This window comes from Andrographis paniculata, unplaced genomic scaffold, assembly GCF_009805555.1.
Source record: "Andrographis paniculata isolate CXL003 unplaced genomic scaffold, ASM980555v1 Contig49END, whole genome shotgun sequence".
Classification (NCBI taxonomy): Eukaryota; Viridiplantae; Streptophyta; class Magnoliopsida; order Lamiales; family Acanthaceae; genus Andrographis; species Andrographis paniculata.
The window spans coordinates 3,901,080-3,912,462 of record NW_026137583.1 but is presented as its reverse complement, the minus strand read 5'-3'; the positions used below and the strand labels follow the sequence as shown (position 1 = coordinate 3,912,462).

The 11,383-nt window shown below is 35.2% G+C and overlaps 2 protein-coding genes across 3 annotated transcripts; one reads left to right on the top strand and one right to left on the bottom strand.

The window, feature by feature from the left end:
* Positions 1–1,451: 1,451 nt before the first annotated feature.
* On the top strand, positions 1,452–6,398 carry LOC127252886 (uncharacterized). Of its 2 annotated transcripts, XM_051277259.1 has the most exons (9): positions 1,452–1,602; positions 2,029–2,996; positions 3,178–4,333; positions 4,431–4,710; positions 4,794–4,901; positions 4,980–5,258; positions 5,353–5,496; positions 5,583–5,800; positions 6,269–6,398. In XM_051277259.1, exons 2-8 carry the CDS (start codon positions 2,066–2,068, stop codon positions 5,769–5,771), a joined length of 3,087 nt encoding a protein of 1,028 aa, XP_051133216.1. In that variant the 5' UTR covers positions 1,452–1,602; positions 2,029–2,065; the 3' UTR covers positions 5,772–5,800; positions 6,269–6,398. The 2 variants fall into 2 exon arrangements, with proteins under 2 accessions (XP_051133216.1, XP_051133215.1); XM_051277258.1 differs by lacking the exon at positions 6,269–6,398 and having other exon boundaries at positions 5,583–6,099.
* Positions 6,295–9,712, bottom strand: LOC127252887 (glutamate decarboxylase-like). The gene is made up of 6 exons (XM_051277260.1): positions 9,615–9,712; positions 9,309–9,513; positions 8,658–8,858; positions 7,665–8,133; positions 6,867–6,919; positions 6,295–6,783 (listed from the first exon to the last, which is right to left on the bottom strand). Exons 1-6 carry the CDS (start codon positions 9,698–9,700, stop codon positions 6,295–6,297), a joined length of 1,503 nt encoding a protein of 500 aa, XP_051133217.1. The 5' UTR covers positions 9,701–9,712.
* Positions 9,713–11,383: the final 1,671 nt, after the last annotated feature.

The following is an 11,383-nucleotide window of genomic DNA, read 5'->3' as shown; positions in this document are numbered from 1 at the left end:
TAAAAATAAAAGGCTTTGAAGACAAAAGTTATTGAATTTATATTTTATTTATTAGTAAAAGTATATAATTTTTTTTGATATTTTTGTAATTGTAACTTCACGAGAAAGAAATATTTTTATAAAAGTTAAAAAATAGTATTTGTATATTAATTATTTGTATTATAATAAAAAATAGTATTTGTATATAAAAAATAAATATTATTAAGTAAGACATATAAAAATAATAAAAATATATATTGAAATAGAAAAAATTAATAAGACAAAAGAACTTTTTTCCTTTTCAGTCTATTTTATATTTATAATAAATTTGTTCTTCTTAAATATATTTAATAAATATAAATTAATTAAATTAAATTTATTATATATACATTTAATACCACTAAAAACTTTTTTATTTATATATTTTTAATAAATAAATATTTTTATTTATATTAAAAATTATCTTAAGATAATTATAAATAAATAAATATATATTTTTATTTATTTGTATTATATAAAATTTTATTACCTACTAAATAATATAAGCAATATACTTTATTAATATATAATGTTAAAAATATTTAAACACATATTTTAAATTTATTTTTATTGTGTTCTTATATTTTAAGTACTAACAACATTGTCCTATAGAAATAATAAAATGTAATATATTATTAATAACTTATGAATTTACACTATTTTATTTGGAATAAATGGTCATTTGTTCTCATATGGAGATATTATATTAGGCTGAATTTTAATTTTTGTAAAAAAAGTAAAATATAAATATTATACTCTATATACTATAATCCTATCAGCCAAAATATTATCGGGATTAACCCACGTCTTTAAAAATATGCTCCATGGGTTTCAAGATTATAAACTCATTTAATTTTATTAGTGAAACAATATTTAAGCTATTAATGTTTAATTAATTAACAATAGTGATAATAATATTGATAATTTTAAAATATATTTTAATATATATAATTTTAAAAAAATTAGAATTTTTATTTAAAATATTTTAAAAATTATATCACATTATAAGATGTATGCAATATAAATTTCAATTTTATAAAGAATAAATTTTTTTATAATACAAATAAATAAAAAAATATATTTATTTATTTTTAATTAATATAAATTAATTTTATAAAATATGAATAAAAATATTTTTTTAATAAAAAAAATAAAAAGAAGTGAATTTTGAATGAGTATGTATTAAATATTTTTGATTTTAATAAATTTTACTCGAAATGAAAATATGTCAATAGATGTGAGATTATAAAAAAAATATGTCAATTCATAGTCAATTCGTATGAAATATATATAAGTAGTACTCCTATTATTTGATAATATGATTTCAGATTTTAATTGATTTATTATTATTATTATTATTATTATTATTATTATTATTATAAACAACCCACTTGTGTAAGCTGGTGAAATGAAATTAAAACATATACTAAAAAAATTGAACATCGAATGAATCTCAGACATTCAGCCGAGAAGCGATATAAATGGTTTCTTTCACCTGTAAAAGCCCCAACTCGAACTCGAACTCAAGCATTCAAATTCCTGGCTTTAATGGGGGCATCCTGAAGCATTCCGTTCCTTCGATCTGTAAGCTCTTTCATCGCTGCATTAATTTCGTTTTCCACTTTCGTAGTTGGTTAGATTTAATGGCGCAGACATATACACTTTCTTTGTTTCTAGCTGAATTTTTGCCTTCTGGAGTTGGAACTAAATCGCAGATCTTATGAAATTTCGACAAGTAATACTTGCTTCAATATCTTGTAATTTTGGTGTAGCTTTTGTTTATCTAAGAAGTATGAAATTCGTGTGTTCTCTGGTTCGAAAAACGGAATTAGGGTTACAACCGGAAAGGAGGTTTAGCTGAACAACGTTTCACATTTTTTGTAGCAACCAATATTATGAAAATAGAGATTAGGAATTTCAAATCCAGACATCATTTTGTGAAAATAGTTCATACTTTTGTCAGCTCTTCTTGCTCGTTAATTCCAGGCACACTTGAATGGCATTTTGTAGGGTTATATGGATTTTTGCTGTAGATGATTGTATGTAAATGGCTGGCTCGAATCCTGTGGATGATGTAATTGAGTTTTTGAGGAGAAACAAGTTTACCAAAGCTGAGGCTGCTCTAAGAACTGAGTTAGGTACCCGACCTAGCTCAAATGGAACTCTCGGGAAGCTTAAGGGTAATGAAAAGGAGCTAAGGAGCGGATCGGGGGAGGAAGTAAAAAGAGCGAAAGAATCGGAAGAGGATATGAGTACGAAAGAGTCTTGTTGCAGTGTGGAAGTTGTAAAGGATTTGAATGGTCCGGAAGCTTCGAGGGAGCTAATTGTGAGAGAAGTGGAGTGTGGTTCGGGGGGAAATGGATCTACGATCAATTGGAAAACCCGCGGCGTGATTGGGGAGCAGAGGATGGTCGATGCCAGCGTTGGGACGAGTGATAATGACTTTACATTGTTGCAAAGCTCAGAAGATACTGTTCTTGATTTGTATTCTTCGAAATATGGTAATGGAAATGGTCAAGTTAAGGATAATGTGAAATCTCTTGAAAATGGCATCTTGTTTGGCGAGGACAAATTAGCATGGCCGGTTGCTGCAAATAATGTATTCGGTCCTTCAACTTCGGAGAATTGGAAAGATTGTTCTGTGGAAACTGTGTTCCCTTTGTCGGGAGTTGGTACATCAAGTGGTTGTGACCATGCTTCTTTTGTTGATAAAAAAGAAGGACGACGGAAAAAGGAAGTGGCTGAGATTATTCATGAAGTGAAGGATCAAATGGGAGAATCGGGAAGCGTGTTAGAATTTCATCGGGTGCCGGATTATCGAAAGGACGAGTTACCAAGGCTAGCTCCTGTAAGACTCAAGACTGAAGATAAGGCTGTAAGAATTCACTGGGAAGAGAAGTATGATCGCAATTCCGACCATCCTTACGGGATTAGGCCGTTTCTTGATATGCCTTTCGGGGAAGATGTCAACATTTCAGGTTTGTCCTGATAATTTCAGCTCGATTAATGCGTCGTTGATGTTTCATATACTGTGGCAAGATACGACTTGATTGAAATTATAAGTTCTGAATTGTGTTTGTCGTTGTTTTATGGTCTTTTTTTTCTTTGTACGGGTAATTGTTATAAGTCGTAATGATGTTTCTTGTTTTGCTATTATAGGCGATTCATTCGGCTTCCCTAATGAATACTGGGACTCCGACGAGTACGAAGATGACGACGATGTTGGCTACACGAGGCAACCTATCGAAGATGAGGCCCTGTTTCTATCGCACGAAATTGATTATCCGAGTGACAATGAAAAAGGTGCGACGGGGAGCCGCGGATTTCCCGATCTTCCGGAAAAGGACCGAAACAAAAACAACGAAAATAAGGAGTCTATTATCGAGGGGGGCTCTTACTTGTCGGGCGAGCGGTATTTCCAGTTGACAAGTGTTGATCCAGTTCTATCTTCCGGTAACAACGGGGACTTATACGAAACTGAAATTTACCATCGAAACGACGGTCGATTGATGGATGAAGAGGAGCTGAATTTGATCTGCTCCGAGCCCGCATGGCAGGGATTTCTTGCTCAGACGGATGAGCTTCTGCTCGGGAATGGGAAAGTCATCGGCGAATACGGAATGACTCGTATGGAAGACGTCGGTGCGGACGATGATCAGCACGGTTCTGTTAGGTCGATTGGTGTTGGAATCAACAGCGATGCTGCCGACGTCGGTAGTGAAGCGAGGGAAAGTTTGGCAGGAGATATCGACTACTTTCGAGATCACGACGCAAGAATTGGCGGTTCACGACGCTCGCTGCACGACAACAATAAAATAAAAAGGCACAGTTCGGATATATACATGGTGAATAACGATAAAGGTGTGTCCGCTCAGTCCGCGGGATGTACGATCGAAGGATTCTCGTTTCCTCCTCCGAGAGACGGGCAATGGGCCGAAACATGCTCGGGAAAATCTTCGTTGTCAAACAAAGTTAACAATGTTGTCGTCGATGAGGCTGATAATGACGTGGTTACGTCGAAAAGGGACAAAAAGAACGAATTTTTACTGCCTAAGAGTTCGAGGGATGAAAGCTATGCAAACGGTGGAGAATCGGGTAATTCTAGCGCGTCGTCGATTTCGAATTCCAGCTGCGCCGAGAGGGAATACATAAAGAAAGAACACCGGGAATCGGAGGACGCCGTAAGAAATGAATATAGCGAGGCGTTGTTAGAAGACGAGGAAACTGCAGCTGTACAAGAGCAAGTGAAGCAAATCAAAGCACAAGAGGAAGACTTCGAAACGTTCAATTTGAAAATCGTGCACCGGAAAAACAGGCATTTACTTTTCTCGACGCGTTGCTTATTATTCCGATTATCGATTTTCATTATCGCTGTGCTTATTAATGCAACGATCGTGTCGTTTATTGCTCAGGACTGGCTTCGAGGAGGACAAGAATTTCCATTGTAATTTGAACTCGGTCATTGCGGGTCGTTATCACGTCACCGAGTATCTCGGATCGGCCGCGTTTAGCAAAGCCATTCAGGCGCATGATCTGCACACCGGCATGGACGTCTGCGTCAAGGTTATAAAGAACAACAAAGATTTTTTCGACCAGAGCCTCGACGAAATAAAGCTGCTCAAGTATGTGAACAAACACGACCCTGCTGACAAGTATCATCTTCTTCGACTTTACGATTATTTCTACTACCGCGTAAGTGATCATATTTGCAATACATACATAACGGTCAGTGTCTAAGATTGATCTATAACATAGGCCTGTATTTTTATCGACAGGAGCATTTGTTGATCGTATGCGAATTGCTTAAAGCAAACTTGTACGAGTTCCAGAAGTATAACCGGGAATCGGGTGGAGAAGTGTACTTTACAATGCCGAGACTCCAGGTTTGTCGCGCAAAAGTCGTTTGTTCGACGATATCTTATTACAAAACACATCACTAACGATTTTTTCCGTTCCAACAGTCGATTACTATCCAATGCCTTGAAGCACTGCAGTTTCTACACAGCCTTGGCCTCATACATTGCGATTTGAAGCCCGAGAATATACTGGTGAAAAGTTACAGTAGGTGTGAGGTAAAAGTCATCGATCTCGGAAGTAGCTGTTTTGAAACCGATAATCTATGTTCTTATGTCCAATCGAGGTCTTACCGCGCACCGGAGGTTATTTTGGGGTTTCCGTATGATAAAAAGATCGATATATGGTCACTCGGATGCATCTTGGCTGAACTTTGCACGGGAAATGTAAGTTCTTCGATATGGGAAGGGAGCTTTCTGAGCAGTTATTTTCTCTCGTAAATGTTTTTCGAAGCACTAATAACCTGTTCTATCTATGTAGGTTCTTTTCCAAAATGACTCGCCGGCCACTTTACTCGCTCGAGTAATCGGAATTATAAGTCCAGTCGACGCGGAAATGCTTGCTAAAGGACGAGACGTGCACAAATACTTCACCAAAAACCACATGCTTTACGAGAGGAATCCGGTAGTCTTATCTCTCGATTTTTGTCTATATAGTGAGTGAGAAAACGATATTTTCATTTTAAGCATTACATCTTCGATATGCCTCAGGAAACTAACAAGCTGGAATATTTAATCCCGAAGAAGTCGTCGTTGACGCACCGATTGTCAATGGGAGACGAGGGATTCATCGAATTCGTCGCACATCTTCTTCAAGTCAACCCGAGGAAACGACCATCTGCATCGGAGGCTTTGAAACATCCGTGGCTACAATACCATTACGAACCGCTCTCTTCGTGAAGAATATGGCAGAACTGACGGATCGATAGGTTCGTTCTTAGTTTCGATGTGTGTTACAAATATTGTGCCGATACAAGGTGTGTTAGTCGTCGTCTTTTTCTTAGGTATTCGTTTCCGGGACGGAAGCGTGGGAGTTTTTTTTACGTGTTGTTGTACATGCTGTCTTATTATCCTTGCGTATTTCTCGTAGGGCTTTTGTTCACTAATCATCGATCGTTTCGAAAATGGGATTTTCGAGTCGAAAACTTACTGTAGGGAGTTTATTAAAACCATTGAGTTCGGAATATCGTAAGGTAAAATGCCGGGAGTCGCAATGGCTCTATTTCTATTTGTTATTTAGTAAATGTGAGACGCCGTGCTGATCATATCCGATATTATTCGACGTGTCGGAAGTTCAGCCACAGTTTTCCGAGAGAGCTGAGTTGTCTTGTTGCGGCGCAAGCTTTATTTGTGTATTGTCTATACCTTCGCCTGTCGACTGATGCGCATATTTTCAGAAACTTTTCCGAATCCTCGTCGTGAACTAGCACACGCTGCTGGTTTTGTTGTGCGATATCCGGCTCCAGAAGCTACTAATGGCGGCCTCCGTACCGATCTTCTTCCAGCGAGCTCTGGCTTCGGCAGCTTTCTTACTGCGTCCATGATTATCTTGATCTGGTGTAATAATCGGTGGTTTGCGAGGAGGCATTACGTCCAATTCCTCGATGACAGTGTTGATATCGACTAGGAACCTTGCGCCGAGGCTGTGGCTGAAGTCTTCGCGGATGACAACGCGAAGAACAGTGATGTGCTGGGCGTTGGGAGGCATGGTGTATGCGGGAACTATCCATCCGAACCTTCGGAGGGACTCGGCGATCTGGAAGACGCTGTACCTGGAGCTGTCTTTGAGAGAGAATGCAATCAATGGAACTCCGACATCTTTGGAAATGATCTCGAATCGCCCTGTCTTGACGAGTCCCTCTCGGAGCATCTTCGCGTTTTCTTGGCAGTTCTCCATGATGTTTCTGTAGCCCTTGAGGGAACAAAAACAGGGGAGAAGGAATGGATCACTAGAGTCTGAGCAAATGGGAGATTTTTTAAGTATGAACTTTTTACCTCAAAGCCGAGTCTTATGAATTGATAGTACTGAGCAATTATCTGGCAGGAGCCTGAAAATCGAAACCAGGTTCGACATCAATGATTTTTCATGATGTTTAGCGTGGAGGAAAGTTTACCCATAGTGCACTCGTAGAACGGCTATTGTGGGTGGTCGAAACATCGTATAAAAATCAATAACATAAATATAACAAATGAACTGACACCTTATCACATGAGCTAACACTCATTCAATCAAGCACTATTAGGACATAAAATATAAATCAACACTATAAATACAATATACGAAGTAACAACATATTACTGCTTATGATTTCAGTTAACTCAACATATGTAACTGAAATTGAGTATTGTCCATGTCATTTTTATGTGCATGTGCTGATTAGGATCACTTATTAACAATTAATCTCAAGACAATTCTAAAAAAATATTTCCTTTGTCATATGTTCGTTCTTTCAATTTCTGACGGTCCTATATAATTTGTCTTTTTTTTTTAAAAAAAAATTATAATTATATATTTTAATCATATTTTAAATTTCATAGTTTTTTTAATTTTAATCAAAATATTCAGTTATCTTAATTTTAATCTACAATTATTTTTGCTAATACATTTTTTTCTGATTACCAACTAATTATAAGCACAAGATTTCAATTAACTCAATACATGTTATATTCATCGAAACCTCTATCTAATTTTCATGTTGATATAGTAATCAGCACTCAAGTCATTCCCTTTACACTAACTATCTCATGCAAAGTTCAAACAGCAATTCCATAAAAATAAATATGAAAATTTACCTTTGGAGAAGTTTAATGTAAATGTTGGTTGATCAGATCCAAGATAGTTAATGTGAAACACAAGGTCGTCTGGCAAATCCTCCTGACTCCTCCATATAACCCACCCAACACCTGCATAAACAAGCCCATACTTGTGACCACTCACATTGATACTCTTTACCAGTGGCAACCGGAAATCCCATTCGAGATCCGGGTAAAGAAACGGGGCTATAAATCCTCCACTGGCAGCATCGACATGAATTGGGGTGTTCCATCCAGTTTCCTCATTCTTTTTCGACAGGAGGTCATTCAGGAGCTTTATATCCTCAAATTCACCTGTCATCGTCGAACCTAGAATTGTTGCAACACAGATTGTGTTCTCATCCACCATTTCCACAGCTTCATGTGGTTCCAATATGTAAAATCCTTCCTTTAGCTTCACCTCTTTCAGTTCTACCTCAAAGTACCTTGCAAATTTTTCCCAGCAAACCTAACCCGTAGAAGTTGCATCAGAATTGTGTTCATATGCAGGTACTTGCATATCAAGATCAATGATTCCGATCAAAAAATATTTATCCGATCAAAAAAAAAAAAAAAGAGAGATCAATGACACAATGGCACCTATTGCTTATAATTGTAATGTAGAAGGAACCATAACAGCTGTTTTCAAAATCTATCACTATGTGTTAGTACAGTAGCAATACATCACCAGAAATGAATGGACTCAAAAGACAAATCGATAATGAAAATTGATTTCAAAGCCCAAATTTCCCTGATTGGATTGTATGGACTATGGAATCATGATACTCATATGCAGCAATGTAATTCAAATGTGGTAAGAAGCTTAAACTGATATTTAGAACAGTGTATTCGAACCGTCGACTTCTGCTGCAGAGTTTTAGATTTAGATTTGTTTCCTACCAACATCAATTAACATTGTTTCGCGAAATCATACATGTATAAAGAATGATATAGATGAATAGTGAAAATGGAGATCAAACTTAGAAGATATACCTGCACATTAGCTCCAGTAACGATGTTCGGGTTATCACATGGTAGGCCCTGTTCTTTTCTCTTCGCTTGCCACTTTCTTTTGAAAGCCAAACCTGCAAGCATTATGGCTTCTGAGGAGCCCACAGTACCCACACCAATGGCTGTCTCGTCTTCACCGATGGGGGCATTGAAAAGATGAGCTATCATATTCACACATCTATTCTGCAGGATGGATAACCAAAAACGTTACTAATTCCAAAGGTAGAAACAGTTGGATTGAACACAATGCGAAAATGTTCTGAAAAATTCAGTGATCCAACAATACAACCAGGAAACAAATCTCAGACATTGCCATTTTGATTCAGATCTGTATTTTCATCTTCACTGAAAGTCACATTCCTAAATTAGAGAGTTCTCATGCAAATCGATTCAAAACCTTGCAATTCTCATTCAAAAGTTCATAATCGACTTAAAAGTCACCACAGAGGTAGGAAATTCGATCTATTATATAGCAAATCTGTTAGTTTCATCTTCACTAAAAGCTCAATTTATAAATTGGATATTTCTCTTGCAAATCGATACAAAACTTTGCAATCCTCATTCAAAAGTTCACGATCGACTCAAAAGTCGATACGATATAGCAAATTCGATGTATTAACAAGAAGGACTTGCCTGAAGCTCGGTGGTGACAGGATACTCATCCATGTCGACATAATTCTTATTAATGGAGGCCATCATTAGCTTATCGCATTCCGGCTCCATCCAGGTCGTCACAAATGAAGCCAAATTAAGGCGCGGATTCCCGTCCAGCATCAGCTCATCGTTCACTATCTGATACGCCGCATCCTTGGGCATCGATTGAGCCGGAATCCGAAACCTAAATATCGCCGCACAAAAACAATCCGAATCACTCACTACATCAGCTCCGGCGCAAATCAAATTAAACGAGCAGTTACACAAATAGATCGAGATACATACCGTGGGAGAGGAGTACGCGCGTATCTGGATGCGAAGGCGGAGTGGAGGTGCTCATTGGAGTTGGAAGTTGTCTCGGTAACCACCATTTTTGTAGAGCTAGCTAGCTAGCTACCAGTGCAAATAATTACGGTGCCAATCAACTAAGGACGATCGAACAATGTATGAATCAAATTGGAAGAAGATGATCGATATAGATATAGAGAAATGCGTGGATTGCCGGGATTTGAGAAGAGAGCGGGAATGATGCACGCAGGCAGTGATGCAGATCCATGTATCATGAGTGAGTTTGTTGCGCATTTCATACGTGCCACCATAGCATGGAAGGAACCACCACCATGCCAATTCGGGTCTGCCCCGATCCGAAATAATACGTTCGGATCCAGAAATTATTTATTAATTAAATTTATGGTGTGTTATGTTTGGTTGTATTTTCTGTGTTTTTAAAAATATTTAGAATCCGTTTGGATAGAAAATTCGGGTCTGCCCCGACCCGAACTAATACTCTCGGGTCCAGAAATGATTTATTAATTAAATATAGGGTGTATTTTCTGTGTTTTTTTTGTTTTTTGAGATAGAAACATAGGGTGTGTTTGTTTATGAATTTTAGTTTTTGGGTTTGGATTTTTAAATAGTAAAGAGTTGAATTTAAATTTGATCGTTTTTTTAATGTAAAATAAATTTATAATATAATGTAAAAAATAATAATAATAATAATAATAATAATTCTTTGATATGATATTTTTGAAAAAAAATAATAATAATAAAAACCTCTCATAAAATTACAAAAGAACACAATCTTAAAAATATTTTTTACATTAAACTTGTGTTCTTGTAAGTTTTACTATTTAGATTTTTTTTCCTTTAAAAATATCAAATTAATTAATTATTTTTTTTATATTATACTTCAAATTTTTATACATTTCAATTTCTATTTATATCAGAGAACTTCTGTTTATATCTCATAAAAATTATTCGAATTCAATTTTTTATTATTTAAAAAATTAAATTAAAAAAACTAACGCCGACAAACAAACACACCCTAATATATTTTACTTTTTTTCTTTTATACATTTTTAAATCTCAATTCTTATCTAATTAGAATTTTTATCTTTGAATATGGCCCAGGTTTAGCTTTTTTTTCCCCTCTTTTTATGATTTGTTTTTTCAATCACACAAATATGAAATGACGAGTGATAAGAGTATGATATGCACTTTTTTTCTTTCTTTTTATTATTTTTTTTTCGGATATAATATGCACTTTTGATTATGGATTAGTGAGATACTTCAATGAATTTTCGAGATTGATTAGCTTTTATTTGAAATTTGAGCGATGATTTGAATTTTGAGTTAAATACTTCCTCTAATTTCTATTATATGAAAGTATATTTTCATGATTTTTTATATAATTTTTTTTTTTTTTATGAATAAATAAATTTATCCTTCCTCTATGATAAAGTAGAGATTAAAAGTGGTAAATAAATTAAGATTAAAAAAATAAATATTCTGTTTAAAAAGAAAATTAGAAAAATAACTATTGAAAGTTTCAAATAAAAAAATAGAACATTAGTTTGTAGACGGATGAGATAATATTTTAATACAATATTTTATAAGAAAACAAAATATTTTTTTATTAATTAGACATGCAATGCAATAGATATTTATAAAATATATTGTTTAGACAATTATAATTGTACACTTATATTATATTAATATAAATTTGTTGTTATACTAAAATGCTAAATTTAGCATCTTAACTGTTCTATTATTTT